Consider the following 23,579-nt stretch of genomic DNA (forward strand, 5'->3'; position numbering starts at 1 on the left):
TATCCAAAAGAGAAAGAAGGTCCACAGCTCTCTTTATACATTGCTAGTACCCCTCCCTGACCCGGAGAGTCTCTAAATCCCACTAGGTTTCATCTGCGAAATCTCTTTATAATCCATTTCTCTCCGTCGCAATTACCTCTCTTACCCAAACTCCTGTCCGTAATGCAGGCTGCTTCTAACAGTTTCCTAACTGGTCTGCCTGTATCAGCTCCAGCTGTTCTTCAGTCTGTTACAGCTCTCCATTCCACTGCTCTTAGGGTAAAAATCAAATTCCTAATGTGGCTTGCAAGGCTCTGCAGGGCCTGGCCCTACTGTCTCTCTAGCCTCATTTCCTACCTTTACCCTTTGCTCTCTCTGCTACAGCAACCTGGCCCTTCTTCCCTCTCTCACACCGTGCTTCCTCCTACCCCAGTGCCTTTGCACCTGCTGTTAGCCTGTATCCTCTCCCTACCCCTTCTAGATGACCTTATCCTCCTGCCATTCTCAGCTCTGTTAACTCTTCAAGGGAGGAAGCCTTTCTCACCCCACGTAGCAGTCCTAATCCTCTGTTTTCTGTTCAGAACCCTCCTATGGCACCTGTCACAGGTCATGTCACTGTTTGATGAATGTCTCTCTGTTCCTCTGAAGTGTGGATGTCGTGTCCTTTGCTCACCTCATCCACAGAGCCAGTGCCTGGTGTATGACAGCTGTGGGCACTGCAGGTGCATGATGCCCGAGTCAGGAAACCAGGTGGCATCACAGGGGGACCGGTTAAGTGGAGAGTAGGGTTTCCAAAGTTTATTCCTACAAATGCTGTTTTGATGAGATGCTTATAAACTGTGCTATAACAAGGGTTTCATGGCCAAAAAAAAAAAAATAATTCAGAAATACCAATTTAAATAGGCTTCCTTACTACCAGCCCTCACAGAGCCTTCCGAGAAAAGGAGGTGATAGGCCATTCCCACATTCATCTGACTTTCCGCCAGTGGATGGATCCTGCAGCGCAGTGGTTCCAGGTGCAGGCCTGGAGTCGGACTTCCCAGCTTAAAGCCGTTACTTCACTTGCTGGCTTTGTGATCTTGGAGACATAACTTAATGTTTCTACTTCAGTTTTTGTATCTGTGCAGTGAGGGTGACAGTAGAATGTGTGATGGGAGGACTAGGTGCCTAGAATGGGTAAACTGTTGCTGTTAGGTAAATTTTCAGCCCAGGTCGAGGAGCCCATCAGGGAGGGTGATTGAGAAGGAGCGCTGGCCTTGGCCTTGGGAACCGGATTGCTCTGGCCTGGAAGTCCCCTCAGCCTCTGAGCAACAGGCTTCTCCATCGTGAACTTGAGAGAAGTGGTTGTACCTGACGTTCAGGTCTTTCTTGATTCAGACATGAATTATTGTCAAGCATGAATTGTTTTCAAGTTGCTAAAAATAACCAAATGTGTAAGGCCTATAAAATCAGAGACATTAGAAAGAGATGATCAGATAATTTTCAGCAGTTCTTTTTTATACCAATTTGTCATTGTGGGCTCTTTGAAAATTGAAGTGACATCTTTTTCTGAGTTTTCGTTACTGAGGCAGGGTCCCACTACATAGTCCAGGCTGACCTCCAACTCAGCCTCAGCCTCCAGAGTGCCAGGATTATAGACAAGTACTACCTCGCCCAGCTTCTGAGTGGACCCATAAACTGTCTGGGAAGGGGTATCCTTGTTTACTTTTATGCACATCGCTTTGTTTTTACGTCTCCCCAGGTAGTCTCAATGACATTTACGGCGAGTACAAATACACGTACTGGGCGTGTGGCGTCATCCTCATCATCGCAGGTGTCTATCTCTTCATTGGCATGGGCGTCAATTATCGACTTGTGGCAAAAGAACAGAAGGCAGAGGAGCAGAGAAAGGAAGGGAAAGAGGACGAGACCGGTATGAACTCAGATGAGAAGCCAAAAGAAGTTACAAAAGCAGCACAGTCTCCACAGCATAACAGCACAGAAGGAGACCCCAAAGAGGAGGAGAGTCCAGTGTGACCCCGCGGGCCATTACCCAAGACATCCGAAGATCTACTGGCCTGTAGTATACCAGTGGTGCTCTCTGAGACGGTGGACATTCTGTGCAAACATCCCAGGTGTTCATTGATGGATTTTGTTTCACTCCTTACCAATGCCTGAATTTAAAGTATCATACACTTTGGGGAGGACAGGGTTGGTAAAGGATGTAGGAAAGAAGTAGGGTTTTTGTTATTGTTTTTTGTTTCGTGTTCTTGGTTTTTTTTGTTTTGTTTTTCTTTTTTATTGTTCTTAGCTTTTAACAGTGTCATGAATATTACAATATGTGCCTTAAGTTTTAGTGTGTAGAAATCTCTAGAGAGCCTTAACTTTTTAAATCATTCTGCTGAGTTCATATATTTTAAGTAGCACCTTCAAAGAAAAAATAACAACTAACTTGTTTGAGGCAACTCTTAAATTTAAAGTTTATCTTGCTTCATTATTTGTTATATGTTGTCAGATGTTACTGGAACATTTATGAAATACTGGGTAAAGTTGGATGTTTTATAAAATACTGACATTTTTCTAGCATTGGTAGTTGCTTGGTATATATGCTTGCTATTTAAAAAATTTAAAGTTTAAAACTTCTGAAACATGTTGGCTGTTCCAGCCACATTATATTCAGGAAGACCTCTTTGGCTCCTTTCCTGAGATGCTTATTAGAAGCCGAGTGCTGGAGTGTTGTTTTCACTAAGTTACTACGTTCGCACCCTGTTCCAAGACATTTGGAGTGGGTACAGAGCATTTCCCCTCTTCAAACCAGTTGCTATTATTTTTCTCACTGTAAAAATTAGTATTAAAATCTACACATCATATATTTAATGTAGGTAGATAGTTCAAATAATCAGCTGAATTCAGCTTAGGTTTTTCCAAGACCCTAATTACACTGGAATCCTCAAGTGTGTGTGTTTGGTTTTGGTGTTTTAGTTTTTTGGTGGTGCTGGGGATTGAACCCAGGACCTTAAGCATGGTGAGCATCAGCTCGGCCACTGAGCCGCACCCAGCCCTATAGAATCTCCTACCCTGTCAGTTTTCCCCTTTGGTTTTTGGTGGTTCCATTCATACTTGCTTCAAGCTGAAAGCTGTATGTGAGAGATGCAGTACCGACTGAATATGTGTGTGTGTGGTGTTTGGGTTTGTTTGGTTTTTTCTTAATATATATTTTTTTCAGTGTTTGCAAATTCAAAAGGGCCAGAAAAATTTGGCCACAGGCAAACCAATAAAGATAAAGGTGGAAGGAAGATTGAGAAGTGCCCTTCCTTTCAATAAGGAACCCCCCTCCCATTTCCCCCCCTCTTTCTGAGAAGACTTAGAAACAAACATGCCACACTTAGAATTATTGGACACAAACCTTAAGCTTGGTGACGCTTCACTTACCTGAAATGTAGGAAAATGGGCTCAGTACAAGGAAAGGTGGGAGGGTAGATCAGAATGAAACTGTAAATATTTTTTTAACCTAGTATCTTCTAAATTGAGGCAGAACAATGAGAGATGTAACATCCAATGAATTATCTTCAATGCATTTAAAATACCACTGTAATTGACAGAATGAAAATACAGATTCAAAACCTTGTGTTAGAGGCTGACTTTTCCAAATAAAACATTTATTTTATTTTTAGAAAAGATTTCTTCCTCCAAATGTTTGTGTTCTTGAGAAAAGTATTGCTGTGTCTTCATTTTCATTATCAGGTTTCTAGTGCTGAATTATTCCATTTATGTACCTTGAGATTTGTTTATGTGGCTAGTTCCCCCCTTTCCTCTTTGCAAGGGGCTGAAGTTCCCCTTCAGCAAGGGGCTGAGGCATCATTCAAGTGATAGAGAGCCTGCCTGGCAAACATGAAGCCTTGAGTTTGAACCCCAGTACAGGGAAAAAAAAAAAAAAGACAGGAGGGGGTTTTGAAAGCACTCTTGAACCTAGAGCATCTAAGGCAGTTGGCCTCTTTTTTAAGAGGGGAGAGAAAAGTGGAGTTTGAACTCAGGGTTTCATGCTTGCTAGGCAGGCACACTACCAATTAGCCACTCTACCAGCCCTGCTTTTGTGTTATATTTTTGAGATAGGGTCTCAAGAACCATCTGCCCAGGCTGACTTGGAACCTCGATCCTCCTGATCTTTGCCTCCTGAGCAGCTAGGATTACAAGCATGAGCCACTGGCAGCTGGCAGCAGTTAGCCTTAAGGACACTATAAGCCTCCTTTTGTATGAGAGTTAAAGGAGATTCAGGAGGAAATTTAGGGCAGAAGCCTGTAGGGAAGTATTGGCTCTTGTCCTGGACACTGACATCTTCATGGAACCAAGTCTAACCCTTGTGTAGTACTTTTTCCTGTCTATAAAATGCAAATTACCATTGGTAAGGGACCATAACTATTGGAAATGTAAAAATAAAAATAAGGCTGTGCTGAGTCATGGCAATCCTGGGTTTTGTGATGCAAATATGTCACCACTCCAGAAGGTTGGAAGTAAGCTTTTTTTTTTTTTTTTTTTTTTTTAAGACCTTTTCTCACTGTGTCCCCCTGTCTAACATAAACTCTGTCTTTACCTTTGAGTGCTGGCATTACAGGTGTGTACCATCTCACCCAGCTTTGGAACCAAACTTTTTTTAAACACTTTGTTCAACTCTGATTTTTTTCCTCACTGAAGAGACAGGCTTAAGGGTTTGTCTTGGTATTGGTGCTGGGCATGCTTTCTATGCCTGTGCTTCATACACCCAAGGGTCTGAAGCAAGCTCAAGTTCAGTAGCAGGTAATGTGAAAATTCAACACATGCCTGCTCTGATTGGCTAATCATCTGTGCTGTAAATCAGCCCTAGAAGCCGTGGGCTTTCAGAACCTATCTGTCACCCCTGATGTCACTAGAAGTTTTATTTCAGTTCACATGGTTTCAGTGGCTGCTTCAGGAAGAGATGTATGCAGAGATCACCCTCTGCACTTTATAACCATCACTTAAATACTTACCAGCCTGTTTAAGGATTTTTCAGATACTTATGACTTCAACCACATGTTGAAGTGTGGGTTTCACCCATTCACTTTCAAAACAAAGACCAGTATGTTATACTAAAAGAAGAATCAAAAAGGAGAATTTGTTCATTTAGCTAATAAGTCTTTCAGAGCACCTGCCTAGCAAGCTCCAGGCCCTGAGTTTGAACCCTAGTACTGTCCTCATATCCTGTATTCCTAGCTACTCAGGAGGCTCAGAGATCAGGAGGATCAAGGTTCAAAGCCAGCCTGGGCAATAATTGATGAGACCCTATCTCAAAAAAATGCATCACAAAGAAGGGTTGGTGGAGTGGCTCAAAGTGTAGGCTCTGAGTTCAAACCCCAGTACTGCCAAAAAAAAAAAAAAAGAAAAAGCAATACAAAGTAGCATGGAATATATGCATATATAAAAATCCTCAAGAAAAAAGGAGTGTACAGATATGCTAGCTGTATTTTTGTGAGCGATACAATCAGAGGTGACTGTGTGTTAGACATTGAACCCAGAGCCTCATACATGCTAAGCACGTGCTGTACCACTGGTTTACACGCTGAACAAAGTACTTTCATACTTTTACATAGATATATCTATGATGGTGGTATGGTATTTGAATTCAGGGCCTCATGCTTTCTAGGCAAGCATTTTACCACTTGAGTTACACCCCAAACCCTTTATTTTTCCATATTAATATTTTTACTGTGATAGTTTCATGGTTTTGGTTTGTTTTTTTTTTTTTAACTAACTTTTTTTTTTTTGCAGTGTTGGTGATTGAACCCTAGGCTAGAACTCTCCCACTGAGCTATGTGCCCTGAGCCCTAAAAGAAAATTTGAATGTAGCATATTACAGGTTTACAAGAGAAAAAAAAAATACATCTGATCTGGAGGCCTGTAACAAGACAATTATCTCAAAAGAACATGAAGCCATTAATTATTAAAGTCAGTTTATTATTTTTTTTCTGCTTCTCCCTTTTGGTGGAAGAAAGGTGAGTATGACATGAAACTCCAAAAGCACATTTTTTGAGACCCATTAAAACAAAGTTTAATGAGAAAAAGAAAAAAAGCGTAGTGGTCTCTAGTCATCTTGCTAGGTTGGACCAAAGCTAGCCAATGGGTCACCTGGGTCAGCTGCAGGGCCTCCTGCCTTTCCCAGGTGTCTTCGGGGCAGCATTCCTGTGGCTCCCCTCTAGAGCATGAAGAGCTGCAAGTGAATGTTTAACTCAGGAAGCCAGAGGCTCTGTACTCACCCACTTCACAGTGCTGTGACTGTCATTGAGGTCAGCATCGGAAAACAGTAAACTAATGTTATGAAAAGGGGAAAGGCTGGGATGTGACTCAGGGTAGATTACGTGCCTAGCATGCACTATTCAATCCTAGCACCATACAAGAAAATTCTTTTTTTCTTTTTTCCTTTGAGACAAAGTCTCAAAAGTTTATATAGCCCAGCTGGCCTCAAACTTGTGACCCTCCTGCCTCAGCCTCCCAAGTGCTGGAATTACAGGCATATACCACTACATTCACCTCCCAGGCATCTACTTTGAGAAGAAAACTATGTCTTCACAGGCATTTTATAGTCTATATTTTCTTTCTTTTTGTTTTTTGGCAGTACTGGGGTTTGAACTCAGGGCCTCATGCTTGCTAGGCAGGTGCTTTACGATTTGAGTCACTCTGCCAGCCCTGTTTTGTGTTGGTTGTTTTTGAGGTAGGGTCTTTCAAACTATTCCCCCAGTCTGGCTTCAAACCACAATCCTGATCTCTGTTTCCAGCACCAGGCATTTTTAGGGTTGTTTTTGTTTTTGTGGGTTTTTTTTTTTGGTGGAACTTGGGTTTGAGCTCAGGGCTTCACACATGCAAAGGAGATGCTCTACCACTTGAACCTCCAGTTTTCTCTCTCTCTCTCTTTTTTTTGTCTTACATTCTAGTAAGAGAAAATAAATGAACAGTGAAAGTTTTCAGGCTAGAAAACAATGGGTATGAATATAAACAATGGTCAACCTTCATATCCATCCACCCAGTATTTTTTTGGAGCATCTGTGTGCGCAGCTCACTGTTGGCTGTGTGTGTGTGGCATGGGTTGGGTGAGATTACTTCAATGAATAAGATACAGTTCCCAGCATCTATAGCTGTTAATATACTGGATGAAACTACATAGAAACCACTGCGGAAGGGTAGCACACTGAGAAACCTATCCCAATCTTAATAGATCATAAAGGAGTCAAAAAGTATGCTCCGAGGGAGCTAACTTTTCTTGACTTCTAATAGACATAACAAAATTATCACGAGGATAATTCGAGGTTCGAAGCCAGCCTGGGCAAACAGTCTGCAAGAGCCTATCTCGAAAAATCCCATCACAAAAAAAGGGCTGGTGGAGTTTAAGGTATAAGCCCTGTGTTCAAACTCCAGTACTACAAAAAGAAAATCAGAGTCTTGAATATTCTACAATGCTGCAGAGCAAGTCATTTAAGTCATCATTCAGAACAACAATGAATAAAGAACAGCTGGTGATGTCTTAGCTCATCAGTTCACAAAGGCCTTTCAAATGTATTCTGCCATCTGATCCATGCATAGTTCTAGAGAGGTGGGTATAATGAGAGCACTGACCCTTTAGCTGGGCTGTCATCCTGGCTGAGCATCGCCCTTGTCAGAAGAGATCAAAGCAAGACAGCTAGTGGTGAAGGTTGTGCCAGACAGAAGCTTTGGAAATAGACAAAAATGGAAGAGGCTAACTATAATGAGTAAAATCGCTGTCGCCAGCAAATTTACAATCTGATTTTTCATCCTTTTCCTTGGCTTTGAAATTCATAATGTGATTTTTTTTATTTTTCACTTGTGGATTTCCTTTCCTAATATGCTTTACTGATTCCAGAATTAAAACTTTGCATTTCCTGAGCTTATACTGGCCTGATCCCAAGAGGAAGTGGCTAGAAGCCATTAAGAGGGCCAGGAGGAGAACTGGCCTGGGATTAAAAGTCACCTGGTGTGCTGACAATCTGTATGTGCAGAATTATTAAGAGGAAGTCTATGGTCACTGTCTTTATGATTTCCCTTTCCCTCCTCATTCCTTTTCACTCTCATAACCACCTTTAATGCCAAAAAGAGAAGGGTCTGATGTCTTTGGTCAAGCCCTATTTGTATATGCCTTTTAGAGCAGGAGTTGTAGAGCCTTCAGAAAACACTTTTCCTTTAAAATTCAAGTACTATTTTCTTTCTCAAATGCTAAGAATCAGTAAACAACCTAGCGAGGGGGTTTTCTGAGCTAGACACTTCAGGGAGAGGGCTTTCTCTGCACTACCAATCCCTCCCCACTTCTCTTCCAACCCCCCCCCGCCCCCCTCCCCAAACCTATCAGCTGCCAAGAGTAGATTCAACCTCATTCTCTCCATCCTTCCTTTTCCTTTCTGTCATCAGCTTGGATTCTAAGCCTACCTGATTCTGTTCTCACCCTTCAATCTAGCCTCAACACTGCTGCCAAAGTGATTTTTCTAAAAGGGCTAAATCTCAGTGTTGTTACTTGAAAGAGAAAGAAAGGAAGGAAAGGAAGGGAAGAAAAGAAAAAAGAAAGAAAAGGGAAGGAGGGAAGGGAGGGAGTGAGGAAGGAAGGAAGGAAAAGGAAGACAGACCTATACAACTATTATAACTAAAAAAAAGCAATAAAGATAATAAAATTCAAATCTAATATTTCACTCCTTGAGGATAAAGTCCAAGCTCCTTGGCCTGACCCACTGGTCCCTCCATAATCAGCTCCATCCACCTCCCAGTCCTCCTTCCCAGTCCTCAGCCCATGACCTGCTCTCACCCACTGGAGAGCTTCATTAAGTGCAGGCATGTTCCGCACCTCCAGGCCTCCAACCTGTGGACCTGTTCCTGGACCCCGGCCTTCCTTCTTGCACCAACTCCTCATCCTTTCCTTGCACCGACAGCAGCGCATCACTTTTCCGAGTGCCTACGGGTCTGAGCTGCTTGAGATGAGTAGAACCAGCATGCAAAGCCAGAGCTGCCCTTTAATTTTAGGTTCTGGGAAGCTTCTGTAGGTGGCATAGCATGAAGAGGGCCTACAAATCCATAGGCCAAACCTCAGAGGCACAGGAGGAGAGGTGGGAAGCCAGCTAAGATCCTGGTAGCTGGTACACTGCTGTATAGGAAAGATAGACTGTGAAAACCAATGATCAAATTCGTTGAGGATTTTTCCCCACATCAAGCAATTCTCTAATCTCTGTAGACAGCAACTAGTTGTCCTGAAATTGAACCCAGACTGACTATCTACCTGATAGAGCGCCAGATCCTATGGGTTAAGGGCAGCGTGGATGTCACAAGACTCCACTTGAGAGTCCAATTGCAAGTAGTATGTCCCCAAGTGATCCGCAACTTCTATCTTGGTTTAAAAAAAAAAAAAAGTACATCTAAAAATAAGGGCTCCCAGATTAGACAATGGGACACCTATTTTATTTTTTTGTTTCCTTTTTCTTTTCAGCACAGGGGCTTGAATTCAGGGCCTTCACCTTGAGCCACTCCACCAGCCCTATTTTTGTGAAGGGTTTTTCGAGATAGGGTCTCATGGAACTATTTGCCCAGGCTGGCTTTGAACCACAATCCTCCTGATCTCTGCATCCTGAGTAGCTAGGATTACAGACGTGAGCCACCGACGTGCAGCAATACTGAGATTTGAACTCAGGGCCTCATGGTTCCTAGACAGGCACTCTACCACTTGAACCACTCTGCCAAACCTGTTTTGTGTTGGGTATACTCAAGATAGGGTCTTCTGGACTATTTGCTCAGGCTGGCTTAGAATCTTGATCTTCTGGATCTCTGCCTCCTCAGTAGATCTTTGATATGAAAAAGAAACTTTCTAAAAGGATCTCAAGATTTAAAAAAAAAAAAATTGCCTCTCTAAAAGACTCCTTCCAAAAGGCAAATGCAAAGTTTAAGCAACTAAAGGCTGATAAAGAAAGGTTGAATTTGCTTAGTTACCATCCCACTCTAAAGCCCAAAATAAAGCTAGGTAAGTATGCCAGTATGGGTGATGCTCTGGGAGGGTGAGGTGGATTGGAAGGATGACTTGAGGCCAGCCTCAAGTGAGGTCTTTTCCTCTCAAAAAGAAAAAGGGAAGGACAGAGGGAGGTAAATGGAAAGCAAGCAAGCTAGAGGCTGGAATTGTAGCTCAGTTGTAGCCTATTTGATTAACCAGGCTTCTTTAACCACTCTTCTGCCCTAGTAAAATATTTTTTTTTTTTGTAGTGCTGGGAATCAAACCCCTGAGCTTGCACACGTACACACTCTTATCACTGAGCCACAACCCCAGTCACATTCTTAAACTCAGAACTACCCATCCTTATTCTACACATAAAAAATCCTCTGTCCACCTTCAACTGGAAAGCTCTTCTCTAAATCAGTGAACTCAGACTCTCAGGATCTTCATTGGGAGGTTTGGTTTCTCTGTCTAGAAAAGAGCAGAGGAGAAAGTTATTTGGAAACTGGTGAATAGGAAGTCTTAAGTTTTTTGTTTTTTTTTTTCTTTCCCTGAAATATTAATGACAAAAAGAAAATGCTTTGGCCATGTGAGCACTTAGCCTTATCTTGGTCCACTTTTGTCAGGAATAGAATTGGATTTTATTTGTTGCTTTTTTTTTTTTTTTTGTGGTATTGGAGTTTGAACTCAGGGCGTACACCCTGAGCCATTCCGCCAGCCCTTTTTGTGATGTATTGTTTTGAGATAGTATCTCATGAACTGTTTGCCTGGGCTGGCTTTGAACCTCGATCCTCCTGATCTCTGCCTCCTGAGTAACTAGGATTACAGGCATCAACCACCAGCATCGACTTCCAGAATTGGACTTAAAAAAAAAATAAGTGGAAGCAGGCACTGTGGTATGTGTCTGTAGTCCTAATAACTCACCTGAGTGAAAGAGTTTGAGACCAATCCTGGCAACATAGGAAGACCCCATATCAAAAAAAAAAAATGAAGCCAGCACCAGTGGCTCATGTCTGTAATCCTAGCTACTCAGGAGGCAGAGATCAGGAGGATTGTGGTTCGAAGCCAGGCTGGGCAAATAGTTTTCGAGATCCTATCTCAAAAAATCCTTCACAAAAATAGGGCTTGTGGAGTGGCTCAAGGTGAAGGCCCTGAGTGCAAGCCCCAGTATCACAATAAATAAATAAATAAATAAAAATAAAAATTAAAGCCTGAGCTAGAGGCATGGCTTAAGGGGTAGAGTGTAGAGGGCCTGTTAAGGAAGCCCAAAACCCGAGTTCCTCAGTACCACAGTACTGCCAAAAAAATTAAGGCCTACAAAAAAATAAATTAGTAAATAGAAATCATTGAGTTTATAGATTGACTCATTACTAAAATTTTATTATGAAAGCTATAAGACCTTAGCTTGTGTCTATCTGTAGCTTATGCATGTTTACGTATGTATGTTTTTATGAATATGTTATATATACTTTTTACCTCCAAATACTTCTAAACTAATTTATAAAATCCCTTAAAGAAGTTCTATCTAAATTGGCTTTGAGATAAGTGATTTTTCATATTAAGTAAGTATTCCTGCCTTTTTATATGAGCTTTGGTAAAGAAAGCTAGTTTTTTAAGTTGTTGGTAAAATAAAAAAAGGAATTTTTTTGAAATTGCTAGTTTTTTGCTCAGGTTTGCTGGTTAAACAAATCTGTATTATCTCTGCTAGATGTTTACAACCATAAAACCATAAATTCAACCTATGAGCAGAATGTCCTGTAAAAGTAATTGCTCAATGCTGGGGACATGGCTCAAGTATCAAACCCCAGTACCGAAAAAACATCTTAAAAAAGGAATTGCTCAATGCATGTCAGTCATGGAAGTAAAGAAAGAGAGAGAGAGAGATGCTAATTTTAACTTTCAGGTTGCAAGTCACCAAAAAAGCTTTTGGAAACTATTTTCAGTATACATTATTTTCTAACACATAATTATTAAAAGTTTAATTTATAATTCTTATCCTATTTACATTCTTCAAATTCTACTCATTCTTTCTTCTTTCCTTCTTTTCTTTTCTCTCCCTCCCGCTGTCCCCCTCCCTCCCTCTCCCTTTCCCTTTCTCTCTGTCACCCTCTCTCCCTTTCCTGCAAGTCTCACTATGCAACCCAGGCTGCCTTCCTCTTCTCTAGAGTGCTAAGATTACAAGTGTGTGTCATCACACTTGGCCAAATTCACTCATTTGTTTTCTTCATGGTATTGGGAATTATACCCACAACCTCATGCTTGCCTCTACCACTTGAGCACCCCCACACACACACCCTGGTCCTTGAATTCATTCATTCTTTCTTTCTTTCTTTTGGTGGTGGTACTAGAGTTTGAACTCAGCCTTTTGCTAACTAGACAATGCTATACTGCTTGGGCCAATCCTCTAGCTCTTTTTTGGTGTGTGTATTTTGCACATTGTTTAAACAAATTGTACATAAGATGTGCATACAGTCCTGCATAATAGAAAACATGTTTTAAAAACAAAGCAGCTGCCAGGTACCAGTGGCTCACGCCTGTAATCCTAGCTACTCAGGAGGCTAGGGTCACAGTTCAAAGACTGCCTGGGCAAATATAGTTTGCAAGACCCTATCTCAAAAACACTTATCACAAAAAAAAAAAAAAAATAGTCTGGCAAAGTGGCTCAAGGTGAAGTCCCTGAATTCAAGCCCCAGTACTAAAAAAAAAAAGCAGCCCCAGGCTGGCAGACAGAGTGGGTCAAGTGGTAGAATGCCTGCCTAGCAACCCTGAGGCCCTGAGTTCAAACCCCAGTGCCACAAAAAATAAAAAAAAAATGAAAAATTTTAGGGCTTGGTGGAGTGGTTCAATTGGTAGAGGACCTGCCTAACAAACGTGAAGGCGGGAAAGAAAGGAAGAGAAAGAGAGGGAGAAAGAAAAGAAAAAAGGAAAGGAAGGGAGGAAGGAAGGAAGGAAAGAGGGAGGGAAAAGAAAGCATCCCCTGAGACCAACAGGGTTTAGGCTGTCCATTATCATTTCTGGCATGTTCAATTAATTATATGTGACCTACCTTTCCACATTTTAATCCTGAAGCTAAGAAAAATAATTGCTGCTTATAAAATTATTCCAGGTAGACATTTGGGCTTGTATCGGGAGAGTGCAAACTTCTGAGAGTGCAGTGTGTCTGCCAAGCAAAAGCCATAAGGCAGAGTCTGTGAATCAGATGTTTGACAGCTTTCACAGCAGCTGTTGCACAAGTCCTTCCCAAGAGGCCTGGCCTCGTCTCCACAGTAAGCCAGATGAGGAAACATTCCCGGGGCTGCCCTTGTCTGTGTGAGCCCTGCCTTTCTCTGGGCTAACTGTATTACTGTGTTAGCTTCTTTTCTGATTCCTTCTATGGCCTTCCATTTTAATTATTGATGAGTCCTTCCAGCCTCTCCTCAGAGAGAGAGAGGGGGAAGTTCTGGAGATGGAAGACGGGATGTTAGAATGTCCTTGACTTTCCTGGCATTAGCTGCAAACTTTAGCCAGGTTAAAGAAGCTGCAATGGTTTCTGACTCCATAATTGACTTTTCTACGAAATCGGTTATATGGGGTGTGGTGGCGCAGGCCTGTAATCCCTGCTGCTCAGGGGGTTGAGGAAGGAGGATCATTTGAGCCCACAAGTTTGAGGACAGTCTGGGCAAGTTTCTAAGACCCTATCTCTTTCGTTGGCGCAGTTCCCAAGGCTCTGCCTGTGTAACTGTGTGATAGCCAGGCCTACTCACACTGGGCAGCCTCAAAAATCACCCCCTGGCATGTCCCTGCAACTAGTAATGGGTGGCTCACAACGGTGAGCTTTTCCTACACCCAGGGAAAGCAGTGACCTGGGCAAGACCCATGGTAGGCTCAGAAGCAGCAATAACCCTCAATAAGTGAGTAAATCTTAATCAAAACTAGTCTTCTGGACGGGTGGAGTGGCTCAAGTGGTAGAGTGTGCCTTCTTAGCAAGTGTGAGGCCCTGAGCTCAAACCCCAGTGCTGCCAAAACAAAACAAAAAACTAGTCTTTTTTTTTTTTTTTTTTTGGCAGTACTGACTTTAAACCCAGGGCTTTGTGCTTGCAAGGCAGGTACTCTCCTATTTGAGCCACGCCCTTTTTGCTTTTGTTATGTTTCAGATAGGGTCTCTCACTTTTTGCCTGGTCCAGCCTCAGATCACCACCCTGTTACCTGTGCCTCCCTTATGGCTGGGAATACAAGTAGGTGTGCACCACTGTGCTCAGCTGGTCTTATCTTTTAAAGCAACAGTTTCCTTAGGGTATTGATAAAAGTCTGTGAGAGGGGTGTGCCTTTTAAGTTGCCTAAGGGGGAATAAAAGGTGACTGCGTACTGTGTGTGTGTGTTTCAGCACTGGCGATCAAAGACAGGGTCTCACAGGAGCGCACTACCACTGAGCTACACCCCCAGCCCTCATTCGTGCTTCTTTAAGAACAGAATGTCTTGTCTTGTATGAGGCCTTGTATGATTACTTAAGAGCTTGCTCTTCTCAATATTAAAAGAGCTAAGATTTTTAAAAACCTACATAACTTTCCTGTATTTGTCTTTGAAGTCTTTTGTCACTTTTGCATTGTTTCATAATGATTTGTAATCCTGTTTATTCGGGTGTCTGAAATCTTTAAAATGTCTGACAAATTGTCCAAAACCAAATTCTAAATTGTCGTTTTTCTTGACCTACACCCTAGCCAGTCCTCAATTTTTTTTTTTCTTTTTGGTGGTAGTACTGGGGTTCCCTGTCCCCGATTCTTACAAAAGAGTGGTATAGTTAGGGATACTTTTCTATGGGGAGCATTGTCTAATAATAAATGATGCTAAAACTTTCATTTGTTACTGATATGAGTGTTCAGAAATTGAAATTTCTAAAAAGCTGATATGCTCTTGTAGAAGGTAGATCAGTCATAATTCTGGGTATTATGTTAAAATGTTATGTTTCAGAAATAATGAAATTTCTTTGTTGATTGTGTTACAGCGAACTATCATCAGATTTTTTTTTTTTTTTTTTTTTTTTTTGTGGTACTGGGGTTTGAGCTTGGGGCCTCACACTTTCTAGGCAGGTATTCTACCATTTGAGCCATTCTGCCAGCCCTTTTTTCCCTTTTGTTGAGACAAAAGCCCAGGCTGGCCTCAGATTTGTAAACTTCCTGCTTCAGCCTCCATGTGCTAAGCCACATGCCCAACTTTTTTACAACTTTTTGCTTAAAATATTTGTTCTTTAGTCTGTTTTCACATTTAAGGAAGCATTTTTCCTTTTTTCTCTTAAGCCATCTCAGAAATTTATTTATTTATTTATTTATTTTTCTATTTATAGCTCAGAAATTTGGTAAAGTATACTTGTGTGAACAAAAATGGAAACATTTATTTTTGCTTCCTACTTGTTCCCTCCAGAACTGGGAAACTGTTAAGAGAGTATTCTTATTTAATATGACAATATAGTGATTTATGTAAACTCAATCAGAATCTTTGTAACAGGTTCTGATTGAGAACCTTTTCCTTTATAACAGGAAAAGCTGGTTATGTTAACCAAGGCTTTGACCGGAATGTTATTTTTTCAGATATGACCAGACAGGGTAAAGGAACTAAGGTAGACTGTGGAACCGATAAAGCATCCCCTGGAAACACCAGCCTGGCTTAAAAGGATTCCCAGAGACCGAGTTCATGCTTTGTTGTAGCCATTGCCTTTTAGTTTTCTTCCTTCCTTCCCTCCCTACCTCCTTCCTTTCTTTCTTTTTTAGTGGCACTGGGGTTCGAACTCAGGGCTTTGTGCTTACTGGGCAGGCACTCTACCACTTGAGTCTTGGCCTCTTTTGTTTTCTTTGAGTTAGTTTGACTCCTGGAGACACTGGCTGAGGAACACAAGCCACACTGTTGGTTTCATGGCCTTGATAGTCATCCTAGTCATCTCCCCAGTGTGCTGTGTTCTTTCAGGTTCTGAGGGGCACATTGGAAGACATCGCTGGTACTCCAGGTGGTCTCTCTATAACTATGCAACAATGGCGTGAATGGCAAAAGGGGTATTTCTTCGTGAACTAGATGTCCTGCCTCTCGCAGGCAGCCTCCCTGTCTGGGTCAGCCCAGGTCCCTGCCCCAGAGCCCTTGGAGGCTGACCTCTCTCACCTGGTACCCAGTATCACATGTCCACAGTACTCCAACAGTGGGTACTGGGGTCAGAATGACCTGGGTTCAAAGCCTGGCTCTGTGCCTCAGTTTCCTCACCTATGAAAGATAATTACAGCTATTCAATTCAAGACACAGGAGCCACTGGAGGTGTTCTGAGCAGAAAGTGATTTGAGACAGGGTTGGGAGAGGCAGGGCAGGGCTGGACCTGCAGAGGGTCTGCCATTCTGTCTGAGCAGGAAAGCAAGGTGGGTGCCTGAGGCTGCTGCTGACACTGCTGAGATCCAAGCTACACCGACATGGTTCAGGGAGCAGACACATATACATGGCCTTACTGTCAACTGTCCCCTGGCTCCTCAGGGGTGGGGAGTGGACACTGCATGCTGCTACAGGACAAAAATGCACCTCTGCATGGCCCTGCTTGTCACAGGAACCAGTCCACCTTCCAGCCCCCTGTGAGGCTGTACACACTGATCCCTCTGCACCAGCCACTCAGGACTGGGCCTGAGAAATGTGGGTTTTAGCTCCTGCCTCTGAAGGACAGGAAGTAGGCGAGTGGATCCGTTGCTCTTGGACCCCTGCAGACTGACCTGGACGGCGCCCTGAGCAGCTCCTGGCATGTGCTGAGAGAATGTGGGCTGTGTCCACGTTCCTGCTGTTACTGCTTCTGCCTGCCGCGTGTCAGCACGTGCTGGGCCCCAAGAGATGCCACAGGGAACAGGACGGGTCCCTACCTAGTAGCAGTGTGCAGATTAAAGGGGGAGTGTAAAGTAAATTGGAAAATGTTAAAAACAAAACAAAAAAAAACCTCCAAAAAGTTTGGGAGCACCAGGACTGTGAAAGCCAGGGGGACACCCAGGCCTGTCTTGGATAGGAGAGGTCAGGAGGTTAAGGGAAGGGTTGGTTGTCTTAGTTTGAAGTTTGCAGAAGAACAGAAATTAACCAAATTAGACAGAGAGAAGCAAGGAGTGTGTGCTGATGATGTGTATTTTCACTTTGAGGGAGTGTGCATATGCCAGCCCCGGAGGATGGGGGGAGTCTGGCATTTGCCAGGAGTAGACGGCTCAGAGTGACCAGGGTACAGTCTGACAGATGAGGGGGAAGAGTAAGAAGTGAAGCTGGAGAGGAAAACAGAGAAAGGGAGACTCACCGGCTGGAAGGGTCACTCTAGAAAATTTGATCTTTAGTCTGTGGGCAATGGGAAACCATGGAGACATTTAGTCAGGGAGAGAAGCATCATTCTGGTTTTAGCAATACCACTTTAATAGAGTTTGTGCAAGACTGGAAGAGGACAAGTCTTACTTAAGATTTGACCATCTGGGCAGGAAATAAGGTGACCTGTGGTGGAGGGAGGGGAAGGAGGCAGAGCTGTGTCCAAGGAGTTAAGGAGGAGGCAGAGTGAGCAGCAGGGTGAGGGGGTGGGGGCTGGGAGGAACCTGGAGTGGCTGCCAGGTTTCACAGCAGGGCGTCCCTGATAGGGTGGGGCCCCCTCCACTCCTGGCACTTGATCTTGGGTGGTGCCCACCCACATCTCCCTGACCCCGACTGAGCTCACAGAACGCCCTGCCCTCCCATCATCTTTATGGCCTACGTGCAATTCAGTTCCACCATCAATTCCTAAGTACCCATTCTGTGCCAGGCGCCTGGCTGGCTTCTCAGCCTCACCTGCTGGAGTTGGAGCAGAGATGAAATGGAAAAGAAAGCCATGGATCCTTGGCCTACAGTCAGTCCTTGCTCCTCCCTGGTGCAGGAGAAGTGGCCTCTGACTTCTTGTCTCCATGATGGGAACGGTAGGAGGGTCATCACCAGGTCCCAGACAAAGGCTGGGACCTCAAACCCACTGGAACAGGTAGTCCACCAGCCTCTTCCTGCTCAGAAAGTCTGAAGGTCCTGTGATCCCCCTACTGTGAGATCCAGGAAACCCACTTGGCTCTTCACCCACAGACAGCCTGCCAGCCAATAAATTCACACCCCGCAATCCAGGTATTTCCTCCAGACAGCTCCTGTTAACAGGGAGACAAGAACTCATGACTGCGTGGTAACATATTAACTTTTTTTTATTATTATTATTTTGGTGCTAGGGATTGAACCCAGGGCCTTGCATATGCTAAGCACGGGCTCTGCCACTGAGCCACACTTCCTGCCAAGTTATATTAAGCTAACTGATTTTTAATATTAACTTTTATTTATTTTGGGGGGTGGGGGTCAGTGTCTTGTTATGTTGCCGGACTTGAACTCCTAGGCTCAAATGATCCTCTGGTCTGAACTTTCCTAGTAGCAGGAACTACATGCGTTTGTTACCATACCCTGCTTAATAATAACTTCTTGTTATCACAGCAGTACAGGCAAACTATAAGACTATTCTTCTTGGAGCTTAGAAGAGAAGCCTGCTTTTTGTTTTTGTTTTAGAAAGGTAAGAAGCCTAGGAGGCCTGGGTGTTTGGAAAATAATAATAGAAACAGTATTTATTTATTGAGCAGGTGCTTTACTGTCCTCATTTTTAAATCTTCAAACATCTACAAGGTAGATATTTGTAGATTTTTTGCAGCTGAGAACACTGAGGTTGACTTAGATTAAGTAATTTCAGCTCATCAAGATGATATGCCCATCATGTAGCTGAAAAAAAAAATTATTATTTACTTTTCTTCAGTCCTGGAAATTGAACCCAGGGCCTCGTGGGCAAGCATGCTATCCCTGAGCTACAGCCCCAGTGCACTAGCCACCCTGGCCTGCTATCAGTACCCTCCTCTTGATGACCACGTGGCCCTGGAGCCTTGCACCTGGTATCCCCAGCTCCCGGCAGGTCCCGCTTCTCCCTGGAGGAATCGGGTCCCACAAGGATGGCTTCCTCTCACACTTAGGTCATGGTGTTTGGCTGGGACCTGGCTGCTGAGGGAAAAGCATGCTGGGGAGAAGTCTGGACAGGCAGAGAGGAATCAGCTGGCCGGGTCAGAGTCCCTGGCTCCCATGGACTGTGTGGACTCCCATGGACTTTTCTTGTCACCCTCTCCAGTTGGGGTCTCCTGGGCATTACAGACTCTGTTCTTGTGCGCATATTTTAGCATCCTGGGACTCCCAGGGCTTGCTATTCTCCTCCTAGCCTCAGGACTTCCTCTTCCCCCTGCTCTGGGACACTGTCCAGGGCCGCAGCCTACTGACCTGAGGCTCCTGCTCTGGGTTTAATTTCTAACAGCTCTAATGCCCTAAAATCCGCGGCTGAGACACCAGGCCAGGGTACAGCCTGCAGAGCTTACTCGTGTGAAGTACTTGTCTGGTGACTACAGTGGGAGTGGGCAGAAGCCTCCAGGCCCATGCCAACTGCCCCTGCCACCCCCAACCTGGGCTCCCAGCCACTGACCCACACAGCTTTCAGGAGGATAAAAAAAGAAAAGAAGTCTTAAACTAAGACCAGTGCTATTTCCTGAGTCACAAGACCTCGGCTGTGCCCGTGGGCAAATCTTAGTGACACCAGGTCCCTGAGCTGCAGGACTGGACAGGCTCCAGGGCCTATGATGAGCAGTACTGGAAGGCTTTAGGACTGTCACCAATATGCTGTCCTTCTACCCCACTTGCAGCAACAAATGAACACAAAGGCTCATCCTTGCCCATTTTTTTTGGCAGGGGAGGGACATGGGGAGAACCCCATCCACTTGGACTGGCTCTTACATCAGGTTCTCCTTTTTGGCACCAGTGCCAGCCCTCTGGGATCAGGAACATGCCCACTGCCCCTCCCACACTATATTTATGGAGAAATCCACACCCCACACACACACACACTCTGTATTGTAACTCCCAACATAACAACACACACACAATAGCAGACATCTTTCCTTCCCCCACGCAGACAACCCTGACCTGCAGGGGCAGGAATTCCTCAGGACCTTAGACCAGAGGGACTTCACAGTGACTTCCTTCAAGAAAACCAGAGGAGGGGCCAGCCTGGAGGCACACAGGACAGTCCCTTCCTGCCCTCCATCCCCAGAGGGCTGTTCTCTCTTCTCTCCCTTGGGCCACCCCCAGCCCAGAAGTGGCAGTGTGGGGCGCCCTCGTGTGGCCCAGAGCTTCCAGGATCCAGCTCCCCCTCCTCTTGGGTCCCCTCGCACACCTGGGCACCCCCTCCTCCTGAGCTGCCCCCACTGGGAGTAAGTCAGGCTCTACTCTCATGGCTTCCAGTGGCCTTCCTCAGTAAGATGAAGGTAATAGGCCCTGTTTACATTGCTGTAAGGAGTTCTTCAGACCCTTGACAAGGCATCCTGCTGTATTAGCTGATGTTTACTCCAATGAATTTCCTCTCTTGTCTCCCTCCCCCCTCTGAAGTGGTTCTTTTAGGAAGTGAAAGAAAATAAAAAGAAACAAGTTCCCAAGAAAATCATAATTCATCATTACCCTTGCAGAACTTAACTGTCTACCCACAGATAGGAAAAGTAAACTACTTTTTATGTGTTAAATAACATTGGTAGGTGGCCTTTGGTTGGAACTAAGCTCCAGCCCTGGGCCCAACAGACCAAACTAAAATGGCAAGTCTCTGGGCCTGGGGAGTGGCTCAAGTGGTAGAGCGCCTGCCTTGCACTCTACTTTGTGAGGCCCGATGTTCAAACCCCAGTACCGCCAAAGGAAAAAAAATGGCGACTCTCATTTCCACACTATACACTACCAAGAGAAAAGCAAGTTACCTGACCTTCCAAAAAGAAAATAAGGATATTAGGAGAGAGAGAGAGAGAGAGAGAGAAATTCCCCTTAGCTGGCATGGTGATTTGCTGAAAATTTCTCCTTTGATACATAGCAATTCAATAAAAAGAAAGAGGAAATAAAAGTTTAAAGTTTAATTAAAGCCCTAGCATGGTGAACATGGGATCTCTTAGAACTTTTTGTTGATAATAAAAGCAAGATCCTCTCACTCAGGATTTCCCTCCCTTTGATCAGAGGGCAGAGAGGAGGGCATCGGGGAGGAAGACTGTCTCTGGGAGGACCCTGACTGCCACCCCTCAGGGTCTGTCAGCAGAAATGACCTTAGAATAGGGAGGTGGTCCTGAGCTGTGATTTTAGAAATATCATCTTTGACCCACTCTTGATCTGACCAGCACCTAATACTCCACTACAGAGATTTTACTTGTCCAGCCGTTAAAAGCTGTGGGAAGTCTGGGTATGATGGCTCATGTCTGTAATCCTAGCTACACAGGAGGCAGAGATTAGGAGGATCGAGGTTCTAGGCCAGCCGGAGCAAATAGTTCACAAGACCTTATCTCACTCAATAAAAGCTGGGGGGCTTTTCTCACACTGCTTAGCTTCTGTAGGCAGAGCCCAGCTACCAGGTTGTGTGTGGGAGCCAGGCCGGGCCAGGCCATGAGAAATACAGGATATATTAGACAGATACTGTGGCTGCCTTTAGGACAGACCAGGTCCAGAGTGGGGATGTGACTGGGCCCTGACTACCAGCAGTCCCAGCTGTCCTGGGGACACACACTTACCCACCTTCAAAGTTCTGTACAGAGCCCTCAGCATATAACAGGACAGTCACCTGATGGCTTGGACACTGCCTCTGTCAGCAGCCTTGCACATGGAGGCGCACACTACATTTCTAGGCATCTTCTGAGATGTCCCCAGCCCTGTCCTGACCTGATCCTGATCTCATGGCCTTCCAGCAACACCTGCTTAGGTAACTGTGGCTACCTAAGACTGGAAGCCTGCTGGAGAAGTAGTCTAGTGGTTCTCAGACTTTAGGATACAGTGATCGACCAGGGATTGTTGTGACACAGATACAACCCTTGCCCAGCCCGAATAAGCTTAACTATAAATTCACGCTCCTGGGGGTGCCCCCAAAGGAACAGTGTAGGAGCAGAAGTGGGGAGTGGAGTCCTCCTGAGTGCTCTGAGGGGCTAGGGGAGGCTCAGACAAAGTGGCTTCCGCACTGAGGTTTGAAGACAGGTCAGAGCTCTCCAGGATGACGAGGCCCATGGGAAAGGCTCCTGTGAAGTTGGGCAACAGGCAGGAGCCCTCCTGTAGCTCCTGAGCTAAAGGTCTCACCTCCTTCTACCCTTGGTGCTGAGCTTGGGGAGGTGGGTGAGGGACCACCCAGCTGTCTGCATGGCTGAGCCCTGGTGAGAAGTCAGGTGTTGGGGTCCAGTTCCCAGGACTCGGCTTTCTGATGAGTGAGGGAAGTTTCAGGCCACCCTCTTAACTTGTAGATAGTACATGGAGGCCAGCTGGAGCCTCTCCTGTTTTGGTGGCTGTCGCCAGCAGGCGGAGAACTGACAGGTGAGGGAGAGAGGGTAGTCATGGAAAGAAGCAGTGGAGTGGGCTTTGTCTCTTCTGGAATGGGGGTGGGCTATGCAGGAGTGAAAGGGTCTGGGTGCCAGGGTGCCAACTATGACACAGCTCTGTGAGCTTGGGTGAGTTGGAGGCTGGGAAGAAACTCCTTTGATCCCATTCTAGAAAAGAATGAGAAATGGCAAAGCCACTTCCCTAATTAGTATCCAGTCAGATCAATTACCAGGAGGCACAGCTAGGGAGAAAATCAGTCATGACAGAGACAAATCTCCAAGTCCCTTTTGGCTTTGAGCAGGGGAGAAGGTGGCAGAGGCTTAGTGTTGTAAAACGTCTGAGGTGGAATGGGGAGGGGAGGGATAAATAATTCAGAAGGCAAATGGAGAGTGCTGTCGTCCATGTTACCCCAGGCTCATGCCTGGCTGGACTGAGCTACACCTTGGCCTCCTGGGAGGAAGCTCATGTGGTGATGTGGGAGACAGAGGTGAACCTGAGCACAAAGCCAGCTTCATACAGTTTGTATTAGTTATCTACTGCTGTGTAACAAGTACTCCCAAAGCATAGCAGCTTAAAAAGCAGACTCGGAAAAAAGAAAAAAAAAAACAAAAAAAAGCAGACTCGGAATTTCTCACATCGTGTCTGAGGGTAAAGAATCTTAAGAGCTGAGTTGCTGGGTGTGTGTGTGGGTTTGCCTCAGAGTCTCTGGTGAAGTTTCAGTCAAACTAACTTTTGGGACTCCACTCATCTGAAGACAGGGGTTAAAGAATGTGCTGTGTTACATCAGGAGCCAAAGGTGTATTGGTTCTATATTGGTACTACATTGCAGCCTGGGACCATGACTTAAAGCCTTGCCAGCTCCAAACTCAAATATTTTTCTACCCAATTGCTTTAAATACAGTCCAGATAAACCAATTGTTAGTCATTGAGAGCCTGCCTGTTTTGCATGCCCCGCAAACTAGCGTCGCACATCTGCTAGCGACAGTTAAGATAAACAGAGTGCTGTAGGTAATGGACCTCAGACCACTGCTTCCCGCCTTCTGCAGCTGAGGGACATATCTGGCTGCCTGAGGGTCCTCCCCAGCCCCCTCTCCCCAAGTAGTTCCCCTGCTCCAGGGTCTCTTGCCCTGAGAGTCCTCCCCAGCAGGGAATCCTATATAAACTCTCTTTCTGCTACTGTCACCTCATGGTCATGTCATGGGATTTACGACACAGGGCTGTTGGCTGTGACTTCAGTTTCTCACAG

General features: G+C 44.7%; 1 protein-coding gene and 1 long non-coding RNA gene across 4 annotated transcripts in view; one reads left to right on the forward strand and one right to left on the reverse strand.

The window, feature by feature from the left end:
- Nucleotides 1-3,638, forward strand: part of Slc16a1 (solute carrier family 16 member 1) — a 48,834-nt gene extending 45,196 nt beyond the window's left edge. For all 3 annotated transcript variants that reach the window (XM_020156568.2, XM_020156569.2, XM_020156567.2), the window contains exon 5: nt 1,721-3,638. In XM_020156568.2, the coding sequence (XP_020012157.1) occupies nt 1,721-1,995 (275 nt within the window). In that variant the 3' untranslated portion in view covers nt 1,996-3,638. The remainder of the gene's footprint in view (nt 1-1,720) is intronic.
- A 5,431-nt stretch (nt 3,639-9,069) lies between these two features.
- LOC141414930 (uncharacterized) lies at nt 9,070-20,061 on the reverse strand. The gene is made up of 4 exons (XR_012439938.1): nt 19,928-20,061; nt 17,738-18,075; nt 16,663-16,806; nt 9,070-10,417 (listed from the first exon to the last, which is right to left on the reverse strand). It is a non-coding gene; the product is annotated as an uncharacterized lncRNA (long non-coding RNA).
- Between the last annotated feature and the right edge of the window lie 3,518 nt (nt 20,062-23,579).

This window comes from Castor canadensis, chromosome 12 (assembly GCF_047511655.1).
Source record: "Castor canadensis chromosome 12, mCasCan1.hap1v2, whole genome shotgun sequence".
Taxonomy (NCBI): domain Eukaryota; kingdom Metazoa; phylum Chordata; class Mammalia; order Rodentia; family Castoridae; genus Castor; species Castor canadensis.